General features: G+C 41.9%; 1 protein-coding gene across 1 annotated transcript in view; it reads left to right on the forward strand.

The window, feature by feature from the left end:
- Positions 1 to 3,590, forward strand: part of LOC109487913 (1-phosphatidylinositol 4,5-bisphosphate phosphodiesterase beta-1-like) — a 70,764-nt gene extending 67,174 nt beyond the window's left edge. The window contains exons 28-32 of the mRNA XM_019792015.1: positions 1,040 to 1,053; positions 1,665 to 1,818; positions 2,552 to 2,638; positions 3,047 to 3,195; positions 3,273 to 3,590. Coding sequence (XP_019647574.1) covers positions 1,040 to 1,053; positions 1,665 to 1,818; positions 2,552 to 2,638; positions 3,047 to 3,190 — 399 coding nt within the window. The 3' untranslated portion in view covers positions 3,191 to 3,195; positions 3,273 to 3,590. The remainder of the gene's footprint in view (positions 1 to 1,039; positions 1,054 to 1,664; positions 1,819 to 2,551; positions 2,639 to 3,046; positions 3,196 to 3,272) is intronic.
- The last annotated feature ends 16,603 nt before the right edge of the window (positions 3,591 to 20,193 follow it).

Consider the following 20,193-nt stretch of genomic DNA (forward strand, 5'->3'; position numbering starts at 1 on the left):
CCTGTATATAAATGACCTACCAGATCAGCTTGACTCAAATGTGAGGTTATTTGCCGATGACTGTCTATTGTATGTAGAGCTTTCTACACAGACCGACTCACAACTTCTCCAAAAAGACCTGAACACCCTGGAAGAATGGCAAAGCAAATGGCTCATGCAGTTTAATCCCGAAAAATGCTACATTATGCACATAACAAACAAACGAACACCACATGCAACTAGCTACCAGTTTTGTGGTCAGGCTTTAGCAACCACAAAAATCCATCCGTATCTGGGCGTCACGCTGACAAGCGGACTGAAGTGGGGTGCACATGTTAATAATATCACAACTAAGGCGAAACAGACATTGGGAGTGATTAAACGTAATCTGTGGGCATGTCCAACGAGAGTAAAATCACTTGCATACACGTCACTTGTAAGACCGAACCTAGAATACGCTGCGACAGTATGGGATCCATATACAAAGAAAGACAAAGACAAATTGGAAAGGGTACAGAATCAAGCTGCAAGATTCTGTATGAACAACTATGTAAGAGGTGCTAGTGTCACGGAAATGAAAAGAAACCTACAGTGGACCTCACTTGAAGACAGAAGAAAGATGTCTAGACTATGCATGATGTACAAAATGACTAATAAACTGGTGGATGTCCCAACTACTAAGTACCTAATACCAGCCCAGAAGAGAACAAGAAATAGCCACGCATTCAAGTACCAGAGTTATCAACCAAGGATTGAGGTGTTCAAGAATTCATTCTTTCCTAGAACTATCGCAGAGTGGAACTCACTGTCACCAGGTACAGTAGGGGCACTGTCAATAGATAGCTTTAAACAATGTCTAGAGCTAGAAGTTCAAGGGTTAGGTGTAACAAGTCGATCGGTGTAATATAGCCAGCTGCCGCCGCGCCGCGTGCCTGCGAAGCTGGTGTGTTACGCCGAAAGGCGGTTATACCGGCTATACAGATACAGATACAGATACAGATGTACTATATTCCTCCTATATTCTTGCATTTAAGCTAAATCACAAGAAAACCTGTTCCAGTTTGGAAGCAGAATGTTAAACTTATAGACAATTTCATAAAACAAAGATAATTTTGGCATTTATACATTGTATACCAAAAAGTACACATCCCTGCCTTGTCTGTAATATTTCGTTTTACGTTTTGGCTGAAGATATAACTGAGTCTACCCAACTAGCATGTGTCTATTATTAAGGCAAACCATGTGTTTAATGTGCATAAATACATGTATGTACTTTTTAAGTGTACTTGTCAATTTATCATGTGTAGAGAAACATGCAATTCAGCCTATGGCTGCTATGTGTTTTGATGAATAAACCTTTCATTCATTCATTCATTCATTCATGGGGGTAGCAGGTCATTATGGCTTCCCTATCTGTACCCAGCTGTAGGAATGTGGCCAATCCCCAGCCATGACTTCTTGTTCTGTTCTGTTGTTTTGTTCTGTTGTTTTTTTGTTCTTTTTTTTTTACTGCACCTGTTTTTTATTCTTGTTTGTTTGTTGTTTTTTTTTCTTACCACCACCACCAGTCACGCTGGGGTACGACCACTCTCCTAAGCACTAGGCCCCGCGAGGGGTGTTGCTTAGTACTGTATAGATGTAGATGTAGATTCATCATTCTATCAACCCTGCTGTGCCCACTTTAGGGAGGTGAAAGACCTGAAGCAGAGACTAGATCAGCAGAGAAAGGAGGAGGAGAGGGCTCTGGCCAAGAGATGTAAGGACAGGAACGAGCTGGCCAGGCTTAAGAGGGAGACGCAACAGAAACACATCCAGGTCGCAGTGCAGCACAGACAACAGGTCAGTTAGTTAGCTAGCTAGTTAGTTAGGTAGTTAGTTAGCTAGTTAGTTAGCTAGTCAGTTAGTTAGGTAGTTAGTTAGTTAGTTAGTTAGCTAGTCAGTTAGTTAGCTAGTTAGAGGGAGATGCAACAGAAACACATCCAGGTCGCAGTGCAGCACAGACAACAGGTCAGTTAGTTAGCTAGTTAGTTAGCTAGTCAGTTAGTTAGCTAGTTAGTTAGATAGCTAGTCAGTTAGTTAGCTAATTAGTTAGAGGGAGACATTGTATTAATAAAACTAGAAAGTCTAGTAATATGAAATGTAGTACAATGAAAGTAAATGAAATTCAGGCCATGTCAACCTAGGAAATGTAATAGAGCAGGGCCTGTCCTTGGTGCTGAACTGATTATCTGATATGATAAATAGGCAGTAGGTATCCCTTTCCTCTTTGAGGTCTTTGAATTGTAGTCTCTTTTTTACAACTATGTAACATATAAGCTATGGATGACTCCTAATGATATTTGGTTTGTGGGTGTGTCTTGATGAGACCTCAAAAAATTAGCTTTTAATTAAGAAATGACAGAAGAGCCTTCTTTGTCAAGATAGACCGTCATTGGGTGGAAATATAATCCAGGCAAATCAGGATCTTACTTGCATAATCAGTGGGACATGTACAATTCATAAAGGCTAACATCATTTGGCAAACAATAGTTTTACATGTATGTAACCAGAGTCTCTTTTTTCCTGATCCCAGTTGGATGAGATCCACTCCAACAGAACAGAGGAACTGAAGAAGAACCACAAGGAGATTGAAGAGGCCATCAGTAAGGAGGAGGAGAAGGTGAGGACTTTTTAGACATTTACCGAGATGTCGTGCACGCCACATGTTCTTGTTTCTGTAGTTCTACATTGTTCTCCTGATACAAAGTTAAAGGACTGAAAAGTGCAGAAAGAAAGTGACTTTGACACCGAAGCATTTATTTCATGATAGAAAACTGCATTGGCCATATCTGATTTATTTCAAAATTGTTTGAACTGGACCCTTTGAAACAAACCCATGTCATTTCTTGCCATACTTTCATGTCATATCCTGCAACACAAATTGTCACAAACCAAACTGACTATGGAGATGTCATGCCACTTATTCTTGTTTCAGTAGTTCTATCAGTGGCTTGCATTCACAGATGAAGTGTGCATTTATTTGGCAAATTTCTAGCTCTAACTTGATCTTTCCATCAATCCTTTGCAGGCCAACGCTGAGATAATGACGGAATATGAGAAGAAGTCTAAGGACCTGCCGGAGACGTGGCGGGCACTCCAGCAGGAGAGGGACTCCGCGTCCGGCTCTATCAACGGTCCCAGCACACCAACGGGCACAGGGACATCCCTGTGAAGGTCCTACAACTACAGACAAGTTCCTGTAGCTGTAAAGGTCCTGCAACTACGGATGCATCCTTGTAAAGGTCCTGCAACTCCTACAACTACAGATACATCCCTGTGAAGGTCCTACAACTACAGACAAGTTCCTGTAGCTGTAAAGGTCCTGGAACTACGGATGCATCCTTGTAAAGGTCCTACAACTACAGAATCTGATACATCCTTATGAAGGTCCTGCAACTGCAGACAAGTTCCTGTGAAGGGCCTTCAACTACAGATACATCCTTGTAAAGGTCCTCCCACTGATTACAGACATAGCTGCATCATCAGCTATGGGACTACTCCTGCGGCTTAAACTTCACGCAGTTGTTGACAACTGCATGATTGTGCGGACTTCATAGTACGAGACGGATCCTCCTCAGGCCACACCAATTTAATTTCTTGGTTAACGGATTTTTCTAGAAAAATAACGGAGCGGGCGGGCGAAAAATAGATAAAAACTAGAAAGGCCAATATTTGCTTTGGAGCAAATACAGCGATGGGTTCACCACATTTTACGACATGGCAGGGAAAGAATGAGAAACACAAGGGAAAACAATGATTTACATTGATATAACTATAATATGAAGTAACATACAACTAAAACAACAGTTGGATAGCTATTCCCTGCTTTATTGGTTAGGATTTTTAATTGCATAATGCAAACTGTTGATTTTCAAAAATAGAAAAAAAAACGTTCATGCCCCGCATTCCAATGCTGGAGCAGAAAAGCTTGAAATACCTACCAAAACACTTGAATAAAGACATACTGTCAGTATGGAAATGCTCTGTGCAGGTGTTAATCAAGTTAAATCCCAACAGCCAATCAGCAAGAAATGCTCTGTGCAGGTGGAAATGCTCTGTGCAGGTGTTAATCAAGTTAAATCCCAACAGCCAATCAGCAAGAAGTATAGAGGAAAGCTGCATGCCTACTGGTTGATGCCCTGCATTCCATTGTGATGACTCATGCCCAGACGTGGTAAACACGGCACACTAACACAGTAATACATTTGCTATAACACAGCCAAAAAACTCAAATAAAACCATTCTAAAAGCCTGTATCACAAAAATTTAAAAACGCCTAGGGGTATTTGCCCACTGTACCTCCATACCAAATTTCAGGACCTTAGGCCCTAAAATGAAGAAGCTGAATCCATTTAAAAAATGGCAGGAGAAGAAGAAGAAGAAGGAGAAGGAGAAGAAACATCAGAAAAAGCAATATGGGTTCACCACCACTTCGTGGTGTGGTGAACCCATAATAAAAACAGGCCTAAGCATCCTATTATTGCCCAAAATGGTTACGATAGGAGACATGAAGTCAACACACCAGGCTGGTTCAAAATTTAAACAATGAATTTTGAACTTTTAATGATACCACTGCATTGAAATATGGGATGACTGTAACAAGTAGCAAGAAAAGGACTGTTTTCAACTGTTCAGGGCAAAATATGAGCATCTTGCAGTTGATTCTGAATTTTTATTTTTATTTGCAAATCAGAAAAAAATGAAGCGGCGAATCCGTTAACCAAGAAATTAAATTGGTGTGGCCTCAGAGGTGCATTCAAGTGGATGGAAATTTACAATCGCTGCAGCCTCTGAGCTTGTGGAAAACCTGAACTGGCCAGCGGAAGTGTTGCTCTCTACAGTGCTTGTTCTCTCTCTAACTTTGTGATTGTTCAAAGAGTTCAAAGTTAAGGTGAATGTTACTGTTAGTTATCCCTCATATTATTAATTACTGCCTCTACTTTCTGAACAATGTCATGCTGGTACATTGACCACACTGGCAGTAATCAGTTACAGAGGAATCTTTCTCAGTTGAATGGTTTTAAGATGAAATCATGGCCTCAGACGTAGACTAGTGGAAATGCAGCTCGGTCAGCTATCAACATTACAAAGGAGAAGATTTTGACTGCGTTTAGTTGTGGAAAATGCCCCAGGATACTACCAGGAGATGTATGGGATCATACTTTTTTTGAAACCTGACAACTTTTCCATGCATGTCATGAGCAGATATTAGAATAGTGCAGTAGGTTAGTAGGTACCTATGAAGGGGTACAACACCCCGATGTGTCGACTACTGTATCTGTATCAGTATAGTCGGTATAACTGCCCTTCGGCATAACACGCCAGCTACTGAAAACAAAGTCTACTACAGAGGGCCTATTTTCTACTCCAGAAGAGTACAATGGTCCATTATATGCTGGTGTAATGTTGGGGTTTCTACCTAGATAAAGAGGGCTTGACACGTATGGGTCACCATCTGGGATTCGCTGTGGGTGAAATTTCTCCTAACCTTTTCATACTGTTGGTGCTACATACTAAGAAACTGATCAATCATACATGTAGTATGAAACCCTACAACATCATGAAATCAGACCATGAATTCTAAGAAGTTGTCTCTACAGATTTTCGTGGTGCATTTTCAGTACTTACTTGTACTTACTCCATGTTGTGCCAAGTGATCAGCTAATGTTCTTGCCGGTCATGTAGCCCTACATGTACTCTAGATTTCTAAGCTTGTCGGCAGAACGTACTGTGCCAGTGTGAGACCTGTAATGTGTTGTGCATAGCACTTCGTGAGAATGTCTTATTTAGGGGCATATTTGAGTAAATAAAGATGACATACAGCCTAAGATTTTCAATTGTTGTGTCGGAAAAAATTCTGACGCAGTGTTGACCAAACATGCAACGAAAACCGTTAAGAAATTAAGGTTTCGTGCAGGCGCAGTACGTTCTGCTGACGTGCTACATTTCTACATCATGCAGAGGAAGAAAAGAATGTAACAAACAAAGAAAATAACAAACTGAGCTTGTTTCTACTTTAGCTAGCTGTGACTGTGTCCTGTGAACATGTGATCTGTGGATGGTATATAGTATGGACACTAGACGTGCTCCAAGAGGCCATTTTAAGGAATTCTACAGTAAAAGCAACAGTCCAGTAACAGTGGATATTTTTATACTTATATATATTATATAGTCCTTTGACTTTCTATATGATAATGTAGCTAGTACAAATTGTTTGCATGTAGATTTTATCAGCTGTACAAATTAATGAAACTGAGAGAGAACAATTTTATGAAGCAGTCTGATTTTTGTATTTACTGTGCAATTTTGATGCTTTATTCTATAAGTGGTTTTAGATACTGGCTCTCATATATAAGGTTTCTGGCTAAATTTGCATTGTTGCTCCTTATACATACAGAATGTGTGCAATGCTTTCAGAAACTGTTATCTTAACTACACAGTGCTGCAGAAAAGATTGTAGTTTATTTTGTTCTAAAGTGTATTTAATTCGATTTCTAATTGCATGACTGACTGACTGTGTTCCCCCAGCTACCAAGCGTCGGTAACAAATTTCCGAAGTAATAACTGGTGTAAATATATGTCGAAGAAATCATGATAAAGTTTGGGAGGAGCTACATGTAGTCGTTATCGATAATATATTTGTGTCTGTCTGATGTGTCATGTAATGTAAGGAGTGTTTTATACTAAAAGTCTTAATGATATCTATCTCGCATGATTGTGGAAGTAAGTTTTACCGCAAGTAGTACAGAGAATCTTTTTATAATAGTACGAAGCTACTTATTGCTTTCATTGTACATTAAGTACAATGTGAAGCTCTGCATTTTCTTTTACGATTGTTACAGTACTACTGTATGTAGGTACGAAGCATCATGTACAATAATAAAAAAATAGGTTAGAACAAGATGTCGGGCATGAAAATTAAAGCATTTACTACCATTTGTATGGAAGTTGTAAGGAAGTTGTAACACAGTTGTAAAATTGTCCGGACAGAAAGTTGTAACACAGTTGTAAGATTGTCCTGACAATGTCAGCATGATCTGTTTGTGTTGTGAGGGTTTGTGTGGATGGCAGCTCTGTGCCATGGAGATAACACAGTATGTGTCATACGTCAAGCAAAGGTGGAAAATTCAGTAAACATGGCAAGTCTACTTATCGTACTGATGGTATGTCTTGGACTCGTCTTTTTGCATCTTTAAGACAAGTTAGCGAGGACCTTAGATAGTCTGAAAGAGTTTTTGAAGATACTGAGTTACTAACTGTAGCTTTTTGGTACCAATGTGCTGTGGAAGTGGCAAGAGCAGACATTTGAATTTGTAAGGAATACCTGGAAATGCTTTCCATGAAGGTAGCAAGGTGGTCTTGGGGTAAGGGTGGTTGACTCAGAATCTGAAGGTTTTGGGTTTGAATCCCCGGCAGGCCCCACTGCTGTGTCCTTGGGAAAGGCACTTAACACCTATTCTCTCACTTGACTCATCAGTTGGGCCACACCAATTTAATTTGTTGGTTCTTGTATTCGCCTCTTCATTTTTTCCTAATTTGCAAAAAAAAAAGATTTTGGTTCTCAATCAAGTCAAAAATGCTCAATGACATATTTTGCCCCTAACAGTTGAGGAAAGTCCTTTTCTTCCTAGTTGTTACAGTTTTTTCATCTATCGATGCAGTGGTTTGATTAAAACTTCAAAATTCATTGTTTAAATATTAACCCAGCCTTTTGTGTTGACTTAATAGCTCCTATCATAGCATTTGGAGCTATAATAGGATGCCTAGACCTGTTTTTATTTTTTTTTGCCCTGTCGCTTCATATTTTTTCTGAAAAAATCCGAGAACCAACAAATTAAATTATTGGTGTGGCCTTAGGTGAAAATGAGTACCTAGTTTAGGCTTGAGGCCCCATATTTGAGAAGAGCCAGACCTCAAGCATGTTAAAGATCCCACCGCACTTATCGAAAAGAGTAAGGGTCCTTCCTGGTGTGAGTGGTTCAAACCTTCACTCTGGTCTTACACTTTTTTTTTTACAAAACTGGTGTGTTCTGTATCTGTATCTGTATAGCCGGTATAACCGCCTTTCGGCGTAACACACCAGCTTCGCAGGCACGCGGCGCGGCAGCAGCTGGCTATATTACACCGATCGACTTGTTACACCTAACCCTTGAACTTCTAGCTCTAGACATTGTTTAAAGCTATCTATTGACAGTGCCCCTACTGTACTTGGTGACAGTGAGTTCCACTCTGCGATAGTTCTAGGAAAGAATGAATTCTTGAACACCTCAATCCTTGGTTGATAACTCTGGTACTTGAATGCGTGGCTCTTCTGAGCTGGTATTAGGTACTTAGTAGTTGGGACTTAGTGTTACCCCTAAAGGTTGTTTATTGGTAATGCAGAACAAAGAAACAAACAAACAAGGTTCTGCATTCAACAGTAAGACGTTATATGTATTGCAGTTGTCAGGATTTGATTTGATTTGATTTATAATTGAAATTGCAACACTGCAATACACGTGGGACAAAGGCAGCTGTTGCTGGTGTTGTGTCCCACAAATAGAAAGGAATACTGGACAGACAATACTCATTTTCATTTGAGTTTAGTGGGGAAAGTCGTGTAAAGTGCCTTTCCCAAGTAAGGGCACAAGATCGGTGGCATATCAGGACTCGAACCCGGGACCTCTTGGGTCCGAGTCGAGCACGCTACCGACTGCGCCACATGACCCCACCAAGTTGCCAGTGTTTCAATAAGTCCACATTACAAAGCAAGACTGCTGTGTAATTAGCGAGTGACAGCAATTCGTCTTCAGATTGTCGGATGCTCACACGAAATGATGATGCCAATTTGTTCATGGAGCACATGAAAGCACATGTGTCTTTTTCAATGTGTTGCCTGCCAAATTGAGGGTAATGAGCAACGAACGCTTGATCATACTGCAGAAGATCCTTTCATGTCAGAGCCTCTTGAAAATCTTTGTTCATTGGAACAACTGTTTATTCATGTGAAGCTTAAATCGGCCTGCAGTCCACTTTTCATTGGGGCCATGAGGGAAGAGTAAGGGTCAGAGAAAGTATATAACAAAGATACAGTTCATTTAAAGTCCTATACCACAAAGAATGTCATACACATATTTTTAGACATAACGTTACATGCCGCAAAATTTGACCTTTCTGAAGTCTGAACCTTATGATATTTTTTTAACAAAACGACTTTTCTCCCATTCTAATCCACCAAAAAGTCTGGAACAACTATTGATCCAGTTTTATCAGCAGAATCTTTTTTGCACAAGTGCTTGAAATCGTCTGAAAGGTGCTGTATGTGTAGCTTTTTGTTTTGTTTTATTAGGATCTCCATTAATGTTAGTGTTCATCAGTATTCTCTTTACATAAATAATTTCATCAGGTTGGAAGATACTTAGGGTATAGAATTTTCTTCTTACACAACCATAGCACAACAAACGTAAGCAGGTGAGAAACTCTATGGTTGTGTAAGAAGAAAATTCTATACCCTATTCTCTTTACTGTCTGCATGACCTCTCCTTGGTACTGAACTGATTGTCACCAACTGTGTTGGATTACATTATGTAGCAAATAATAACCAAAAGAAGTAAGTTTACAGTAATTTCCAACACAACAAAAATTGGACTCACCCAAATTTTCGACTGTACAACTCCAGTCTTTTTCAAGGAATGAGCAATACACCGCTTCCGTGACGTCACGCAGATAATACACGTGACTCCGTGAGCAGTGGATCATAGGTTGCAGAAAGTCTGTGGCGGCCCCCGTCTCTGTTGAGGGATGGCTGTAAATCCCTGATGTAGACGGCAGTCGAAAATTTGGGTGAGTTCAATTTTTGTTGTGTTGGAAATTACAGTTTAAACTTACTTCATAATGACTTCTACCAACACAGATGAACTTTCAAGATAACAACCAAAAGACATTGAGCCAAGGTCACGTCTGCCATAACTGACCAAGCGTGCAGGAAAACATTAGACACATAACATACATAACATACAATACATCAAACGTAGGGTGTGTGTAGGCAATAAAAGGCGAATGCATCCAATGCTATTTCAGGGCACCAAAATTGGAAGTATTCCGAATAAGGCAAACTTTGTGATTTGACACATACTGCTTCACATTAGCACATTTGAGTCAGCATTTCATACTTCGGGCCTTTAAAAATGCAGAAACAAGCCCCAAACTGAGTCCTTTATTTTCTGGGTGGTACCCTAAATATCAGCCCAGGGCCCTTCCAGTAACCATTTTCCGTCAGAGTTTTGGGACTTTTTGCTCCATGACGGTCAACATACGTTGGGATAGTGTTGGTTCAACTCGGTATGTAGACAAATGACTAGAATATTGGCTTTGAAAAAAAGGCATCCAAGCCCTAAAAACTGCATTGGATGCCTTTAAGAACACTACAAAACATACTAAATAAGAAAGAAACATGGAACCACAAATTTGGCATGGAAGTAAATATCACATGTTCAGTTGACCCGTGAAGGTCTAGAGATTATTCCCTTAGCTACCGAGTCCACTAAGTGCCTGGCTGTCAGATCCCCAGAGGTTAGCACTTCAGATGCTATCTAGTGCACTTCGGTTGTGGATGGATTGATGGTTGGTCGGTTACTTCTGTATCTGTATCTGTATAGCCGGTGTAACCGCCTTTCGGCGTAACACACCAGCTTCGCAGGCACGCGGCGCGGCGGCAGCTGGCTATATTACACCGATCGACTTGTTACACCTAACCCTTGAACTTCTAGCTCTAGACATTGTTTAAAGCTATCTATTGACAGTGCCCCTACTGTACTTGGTGACAGTGAGTTCCACTCTGCGATAGTTCTAGGAAAGAATGAATTCTTGAACACCTTAATCCTTGGTTGATAACTCTGGTACTTGAATGCGTGGCTATTTCTTGTATTGTATCTTGTATACTTGCAGTGCAGTTAAGAGTGTCGTCTGTACAAGGGTGCTTTGCTGTGTTTCGCGCTGTTTTTATTTTTTTATTTTTTATAATCTCCAAGCATTTCCTGGATATTGGCCTCTACAGCCACCAGGAGATTTGGACGAGTCTTTACCAGGCTTCAGAGTAGACATAGAAAGATAACATGCCAGTGGAGTTGGTCCGCTAAGGAGTTACGTTACAGTTTGCCGCTCTGAGCGACTAACTTTCTTGGCATGTTATCTGTCTATGTCGCCAGCCGCCTCTGAAGCCTAGCAGAGACTGGTTTATTTGGTCAGCAAAAAACAAGCCAGAGCTTTTCTTTGGTCCCCTGGGTGGTCGCCTTGGAGAGGTCTGACTGTACATGTATGATGCATGTCCGGTTGATCTAACAAGGCGGTCTCTACCTTTCAATAGATCACTTAAACCTTTAATGAGATCAGCGTGTGCTCAATGCAGCAGTTATCAATAACAGGAAGTGGCGAAATGATTTGATATCATACTGCATATCCGGCGGTCGGACAGATGCAACCATATTAGGTCATGATACGAGATAGCCTACACAACGTAATTAAAGCATTAGTATGTAACGTTAGGGGTTCACATGCAGTAATCATATATTAGATGTGTTGGTGGCAATAACATTTGTGTTTTCCGTTTGGTCGAACGTTAACACCCGGCATGTTCTATTTAGAATTTCCCGCGCTGATTTTGAGAACAGGGGGTTCGACGCGTTCGATCAGGAACGGTCAAGTTAGATTTTTCAGTCATCAACTAGGTTCATACCCTATGTTACGACAGCCCTATGTTACGACAGCCATATGTTACGACAGCCCTATGTTACGACAGCCCTATGTTACGACAGCCCTATGTTACGACAGCCCTATGTTACGACAGCTATTGTTATTGTTATACGTATGCTGACGAACAATTGATGTCGGCGCCTTTCGCATACGTTAATCTCATTAAAGCCCGTTTTTCAAGTTTCTTCTTTCTTCTTCTTCTTTCTGTTGAGGAAGCCGCCTTCAGCGGTTTGAAGATTCTGCTTCCTATGGTGGTAGGTGCATGCCGAGGAGGTCAGGTTTCACAGCTTGCCCCTAAACTCCTCCAGAGAAGGGGAGAGGGCAATGTCTGCATCCAGAGTGTTCCAGTCAGGAATTGTCCGCGGGAAGAAGGAGTTCTGTCTGTAGGAGGTCCTACTTTGGGGCACTCTGTAGGCTGCAGAGTGTGACTGTCTAGTGGCCCTTGTCTGGACATTGGGGGTGGGTCTTGTTTGCATGTTAATGCACAGTGCACCGGTGTGATACTTGTAGAACGTTGTAAGTCTAGCCAACCTACGCCGCTCCCGAAGTGGGATCCACTGGAGCTCTTCCAGCATGTTGTTTACGCTAGAGGTGCGTCTGAAGCGTTGGCTAACCCAGCGGGCGGCCCTCCGCTGCACCTGTTCTAGCCTGTTTATGTCCTTTACTATGTGAGGGTCCCATACGGGACTGGCAAACTCGACGATAGGTCGGACCAAAGTGAAATACGCAATTTCTCGAATCCTTTTTGGGCAGGCTTTCAGATTTCTCCTCAGAAAACCGAGGGTTTTACTAGCCTTGTTCACAATGTTCCCAATGTGGGTGCTCCATGTAAGATTGTTGGTGATAGTAACACCTAAATACTTGGCCTCCTTAACGGCGCTAAGTGTGTGACCATGAAGATGGTACTCAGTGATTAGAGGGGCTCTCTTCCTAGTTATATGCAAAGACTGGCATTTCCCAGGATGGAATTCCATCAGCCAGGTTAGCTCCCACTTTGCTAGGAGATCTAAGTCTACCTGCAGGAGTTCCTGGTCACTGGCTGAACAGATGGTTTTATGGGCCAATGTATCATCGGCGAAAAGCCGAGCAATGGAGGACAGACTAGTAGGTAAATCGTTGATGTAGAGGAGGAAAAGACTCGGACCGAGAACCGATCCTTGCGGAACACCCGACTCCACAGGAACAGGATTTGAGGTTGAGCCCTCCACTACAACTACCTGCGTACGGTCAGCCAAGAAATTCTGAATCCATGTGTTCAGTGGTCCTCTGATACCATAATGCTTGAGTTTATGTATAAGCAAGGAATGACAGACAGTTTCCAGTTTCCATCCGGTAAAATGTATCCACAAATATGTCTCCTCGAACAAAATCATTTCGGATTTGAAAATTCTCTTTTGGGAGTTACGTTTTTGATGGTCTTGTAGCGGGCGGGTTGCATGAAAACCCGAGCCGCAGTTCGCTATCCACGCCGCGGTTCGCTAACACTTCCGGCTTGCTTGAATACGCGAAAGGCACCACTCAATATGGATACATACATTTTCCCAAAAAATTCTCAATAATGAATTTCTTTAATGGAATGTTAGTGGTAGAAACACCGTAGAAAGTAGCGTAGTGTAACTCTCTTCGCCAACAAACAAACTGCAGCTCTGCAAAGATGGCTCTATCCAATCAGAGCGCAGGTCATATGAGGTCAACGAATCAGAGCGTAGAGTTCACGCTGCTACTTACATATTAGCATTATATTAATGAGAAAATGCGCGTATTTTCTTCTACGGCGAGGTAGCGAATGTGTGCTGCAAGTTATTTTCCAGCGATTTTCTGACTTTTAACGCCGATTTTTCGCACGCTACGATCACGCCACCATTTGACACTGTACTGGAGACAAGAGATCATTTTACAACCAAGGAGCACTTTTGTTGAATAAAACAGCAATGAAAGCTACGATACAGCCAAGTTATTTTCAAAATTTGTCTCGTGTATGAGAGATAAGATGACGCTTCTTTACAGCGGAAATGTTGCTAGTACGGAAGAAGTACGGACGAAGCAAGGCTCTTCACTATTAAAATCCGGCTATCGCAGGCGCTACTGGAGGTTACAATTAAATGATGCCGATGTTCGGAGTCTTGCAGCAGAATGTCCTAATTAAGTATTACTGGCGATACGTTTGCCATTTGTAGCAGTGTTTTTTTTAATGTCAACACTTGTAAAAAAATGTGGAATGCTTGTGGACAGTTTCAACTTGTTAACAAGTGTAAACAAATGCCCCGCCCCCTCAGTTAATTTTCGCGACCCGGCCCTTCCCAACTGGACGGCCTCTCAGGATCTCTGCTGCAGTTTGGCGGAAACAGTGTCAGTGACAATTTATTACGTGAAAATTTTCTTCGAGATCATTACACTCCATACATTTACAATTTATCATTTGGTGTCTGAACATAGCCATAATCGCGTTGAAAAAAAGGGGGCGTCAAAACATAGGGCTGTCGTAATATAGGGCTGTCGTAACATAGGGCTGTCGTAACATAGGGCTGTCGTAACATAGGGCCGACCCCATCAAGTATGAACCCATGAACCTGCTGTTTTGATTTCTATTCAGTTAGAACTGTAACAGGCATTTTCAGTAATCAGTTATGTAATCCCTTAGCTGTCCAGTGCTTTCCGGAGGCTAATGTCCAATGAGATCCTAAAAATCTCCAAGCAGATCCGACTACGGTGGCAAGGCAGTGTCCATCAGCCACCAAAGATCTGCTGACAGTCGAAACGTCAAAACGCTACTCTTATAAACCTTCAGTTGTTGCATGATCAAACTGTGCTTCGGTGGCCTGATGGACACTGTGCTTGGCCGACTGGTTACTGCCCGACCGCGGGCTGAGTTCCTGTATCTGTATCTGTATAGCCAGTATAACCGCCTTTCGGCGTAACACACCAGCTTCGCAGGCACGCGGCGCGGCGGTAGCTGGCTATATTACACCGATCGACTTGTTACACCTAACCCTTGAACTTCTAGCTCTAGACATTGTTTAAAGCTATCTATTGACAATGCCCCTACTGTACTTGGTGACAGTGAGATAGTTCTAGGAAAGAATGAATTCTTGAACACCTCAAGAATTCCTGCCTTCTATGTGTTCATTTGCACACATCCAGGGCGTTCTGGTTCAGCTTTGCCGACAAGAGAAGAAGAAATTTGCGTGAACTAACTATCGCCAAAACCAGTTACTCAAGCAACGAGCTTGATATGATTTTGGAAACGGTCAGCTGTTTCAGGCAGCATCCACTACCTTTCCTCAGTGACACTAGAGACCTGCAGGAGAAAGGCCGGTTTATAAGCACGGGCTATTGAAACTAAAACGTCTGACCGTTTCCAAAATTATATCCAGTTGCTTGAGTAGCTGTTTTGGGCGTATCTTATTACCTGGATGTCTAACCTTCACCGACAAACTGACTATCGTTGGGTAACTCAATGAACTGGCATAACTCATGCCAGTTCTTCAAGGTCTAACGGTACAGACAGGCAATGCCATCTTCTATATAATTCCCCCCTCATTGTCCTACGCTAAGCTATAAATGAAGCTGGGCCAATCTTGCTATTACGGTTCACCATATTTCTAACCATTCCATCGCTTGTTCGATTACCACATTTTCGTGAAGTAACTCTTACCAGTTCGTCAAGGTCTAATTGTACAGACAAGCAATGCGCAGTGCTAAGCAGATGCCTGTTGTGCATCTTGCTATTACGGTTTTCCACCATACATGTATTTCTAACCTTGCCAGAGGTCGCATCGCTTGTTTAATTGCCACATTTTCACCAGAATGTAACAATAGGTCGCGACAATCGTGAGTAGCTCATTACATTAATGGTATCATTTAACTCATCACTGCGTGCATGCACAGCTGTGGGATGAGACAACACCACTCGGAAATGAGCTGAAGAAAGCTGCTAACTACTGGAAATCAAAGTGAAACAACGTCCTATTCGGTCTGTGTAAATGGGGGGAAATGCTTATTACACGTTAATGAGCGATCTTTTCCATTTCTATTTCAGGCAGGCAGTCGTGTCGTGCACAAAATGCACTTTCAAATTGTGATTCAATCATTTCACACCAGCAAGTTTTCAGAACATCCTACGCACATTATGTGAAGCCGTGGAAAAATAAAGAATTTGACAGTCCGTATTGAACAGGAAGTTCCATTGAACAACTCTGCCACAGAAGCTTCAAACATACGTTCAGCAGTTGTAACATTGCTTACAATTACATTACCTAACGTAAAATGAATTGATACCACAATGGTTATACCGAGAATCTTCTATAAGAAGTCCACAAATAGACGTACCTTTTGTAACGTTATATATAAACGTGTTCTTCTGCCGTTGCCGCATCGGCGCTTCCAACAGAGATGATTTAATAGCCGGCCGCTCGGCAGCTGAAGCTCGCTCCCTACACGATCTCAACACGGCTGTCAGCTTCGCTTTTGCAGACATACGATTCGCGGCGGGACGCGAACGCAGGACAAAACGTGCTGGTATACAGTTTTTAAATTGCAATAAAACGTGGAATCGGCGGTTATTCCGTGCCAAATTTCACACATTTGTAGAATAGAAGTTTTCCCCCTCTTTCCGATGGGCTATTATAATTATATAGTACCCTTGAAAACAAACACGCTCTCGAAGTATGGCTTGGAAATAATCGCTTCACTTTGGCCTCCCTAGCTTCGCCTTCGGTAATGAGATGGCTTCAGCTTTCCGCACTTGACGTTGCTACTCGGAGCCCACCGAGGCGAAGAGATGCTTGGGGCGGTGGAACTGTCGATTGCAATCATTTTTCTAGTCTCCACCAGACTCTTTTGCAGGCTGAATAAATAGTAGGAATCGGCCTAAAAAGAATGTAGCTGACCAGAGGAGTTGGTCGGCCATAGAGGGTCCAGCTCACATGCATAAACTGCATATGCAGACAACCGGACCCTCTATCAGTCTATGGCCGGCCAACTCTCCTGGCCAGCTACATTCGTTTTAGGCCGATTCCTACTATTTGTTCAGCCTGTAAAAGCTAGAGTCTGGTGAAGACTACATGGAACTGTCGTTGCCAATGTTTTAGTAGTAGCCACTAACGAGGCCAGTTAGCCAGTTTGCTGTTCAAACGTTTGAGCTTTTCATTCGATTGGCAGTAAAACCCAGGAGAGGTATAAAGTTTCAACTATATGAATACAGATATGTTTATGAGGATAACTCATCCTGGAATATAATACTTATAAATCTTGGTCCTATCAATGAATGAAGACCTTTATTGTACATTTTGCCCCACTGGGCTAAAGACAGGTCACATATTGACAAAGTACATCAATGTTGATAACAAAACTGCTATAGTACACAAGTACTTTCAACTTCCTCTCGCTTTCTGGTAATCTTATAAATGTAGTTGGCTGTATGACTAGTTAGAGCTGGTTTGTTAAAGACTACAAGGAACATAAATTTTTCTATACTTTTCAAATACTTAAATTGGGAGTATTTGCTTGACACAAAATCGAAAAGAACGTTTCTTTCGCTGTCATACATGGAACAATCCACAATAAAATGTACCTCGTCTTCTACTTTACCTAAACTACAATATTGGCAGATTCTTTGCTCTAGAGGAGTGCGGTTATGTCTTCCTGATTCAATTCGCAAATTGTGACAACTGATTCTTAGTTTAGTAATGGCAGATCTGTGACGTACATTTGCGATCTTAAGATAATCTTCTTCATTATATGAGTGTTTTAATAATCAATATACGTCTATAAGGCAGAGTTACGGACGTTTCGACCGTTATCCAGCGATCTTCATCCGTAAAAATAAAGGAAAGTTTAAAGTTTTTAAACTACAAACTTTAAACTTCTTTGTATTACTGGTTGTTGTAAACGGAAATCACACTTGATCCTCTTTTCTACCAACCTGATTAAATTATTTTCAGATACGTAAATATTTTTCTATATACCTCAGGCGGAGAAATCAAAAGTGGCGTGCACTTTTGAAGACAATGGTTACATTTGTGGCAGAAAGAAAAAGAAAAAAGGAGATGACTGACTGAAGACTAATTTTAACGGTTGTTCAAAAGTAGAAATTACCATTCACTTTGGGTTTGTGCGAAACCAAGCATTATACCAAGCTACATAATGACACCTCAAATTTGAAATGTGTCTACGGCATCCTAGACATTGTGAGGTATAATACATTGCATGAACTTTAAATTTTGGCCATCAGATACGCGTCAACAGATAATCATGGTGTCGAGTGTCTGTATCATGTGCGGTATCCTCGTGTCAACAATGCCATTATCTATATTACATACCTGGAATTTGTGGGTGGGGGGGGACATTTACACCGGCACCATACCTCGGCTGAGGAAAGATCCCCCCCCCCCCAAAACCAATATTCCAAGTACTCTCCAATCAGGGGTTTGGTTTGGGGATATTTTTAGCGTGTTTTTAGACTTTTTTTATCGGGGTTTCTCTTTTGCACTGGAATTTTTTTCACCCGTGTTGGGTTGGGTGAAAAAAATATTCCAGTGCAAAAGCGAAACCCCGATAAAAAAGCCTAAAAACACGCCGCAAAATAACCCCAGACCCAAACCTCTGCTTGGAGAGTATGTTAACGTTCCAGGCAATGTAATAAGTTAATGGCATTCTTGATACAAGATATAATCTCTAAGCAGATCCTAGGGCGGCAAAGGACAGTATCGAATTGACCAGGCGGTAGAAATCTATCCATTGTCCAGATCTAACCCACCACCGCCAATGGGTACTGGCCTACTGCCTTGCCAATTTGATACTGTCTTTTGCCACCCTAGGATCTGCTTGGAGATTACACAAGATAGCCATACGATATAGAAACCATGATCATCTTTAAGACAGTCCATCACCAGATAACGCACACCCTAACTCTGTTTTTGAAAAGCCATATATCGTGCTGCAGGGCGGCAAAATTTAGCGGACCAACTCACCTGGCATGCCATCTGTCTACTTGGCCAATTTCTGCTCTTTCCAGCCGCTTCCGAAGCCTGGCATAGGCTACAATATACACAGGGAAAAGAACTCTGTTTAAAACTTTGACAAACAGCTTATAAATCGTCATGCAGGCCAAACCAAATGTCTAGGAAACGATGCTATGCTACACACGTTCCAGACAATCCTCATAGAAAAGAGGCCAAGCGAGTTATTTCTGTCGACGTTATTTTTTGTAAGTTGCGGTAGGGAAATGGCAAGTCGGATTAGCGTCTGACGCTGTCGAGGGCTTTTTAGTCCGCGTTAATAAAGACTCGAGGTCTCCGTCCTGAACCCTTTCACTTAACGAGCAAGGCAACCACGGACGTATTAAGAAATAAGTGGAATTGTTAAAGCTCTACAACGAAACGTTGGTTGAATAATTTGAGCTTGAGATCGGACGCACCTGTTGCGGCTTTTAGGCAGCACAATCGGCTTATTTGATACTTAAGGTCGACTCTGAGCGCGGGCTGCTACAAAATCTTAAAGGGGTTGACGTTTTTCCTTGAAAGGATTTGATCAGGATTATGTGATGACTGTTGGGATATGAAAGGGACTGCCTTTCTCGTCTATATCTGTCTGTAACTGTATTGCTGGTAACCGTCCTTTTGCGTAACACACCAGCTTCTGTATCTGTATCTGTGTCGCCGCCATTCAGCGTAGCACACCAGCTTCTGTATCCGTATAGCCGGTATAACCGCCCTTCGGCGTAACACACCGGCTTCTGTTTCTGTATAGCCGGTATAACCGCCCTTCGGCGTAACACACCAGCTTCTGTATCTGTATAGCCGGTATAACCGCCCTTCGGCGTAACACACCAGCTTCTGTATCTGTATAGCCGGTATAACAGCCCTTCGGCGTAACACACCAGCTTCTGTATCTGTATCTGTATAGCCGGTATAACCGCTCTTTTAACCGCGTAAGACGCCAGGTGTGACATATCTAAGTAGACGTAGGGAGACATTCAATCTTTAATGTTGATGTATCCGGTAGGACAGACTGCCCTTGCATTCATAGCCTAGCCACATGGCGCACTGCAAAACAGTTAAATTCATAACAATGTACCATACATCACATGCGAAGTGACATAAATACATATACAGACTGCATTCTCGATCCGCCTATGTTGCTATATCCGGCACAACTCGCCCAAGGCGGTCTATCCTCAAACACCGGGGTTTGTAACTGAAAACCCTCTGCATTGTGGTAGATACCGGGTATAAAGCAACTCAGACACAGAATCAACTAAGCATATCTTTAATATAGAAGTTTCTTTTGTGCATTAACAGAGCGCAATGGTTTATCTCACATGTGTTTTGTTGCTCTCCAAGCAGAGGTTTAGGCTTCGGCTCATTTTAGGCGTTTGTTTTTTCGGGCTTTCTATTTTGTTCTGGTATCTGTTTTTTTTTTCGCCTGCCAAAGGTATGGATACTG

Source organism: Branchiostoma belcheri, unplaced genomic scaffold (assembly GCF_001625305.1).
Source record: "Branchiostoma belcheri isolate BF01 breed outbred unplaced genomic scaffold, Haploidv18h27 scaffold90, whole genome shotgun sequence".
Classification (NCBI taxonomy): Eukaryota; Metazoa; Chordata; class Leptocardii; order Amphioxiformes; family Branchiostomatidae; genus Branchiostoma; species Branchiostoma belcheri.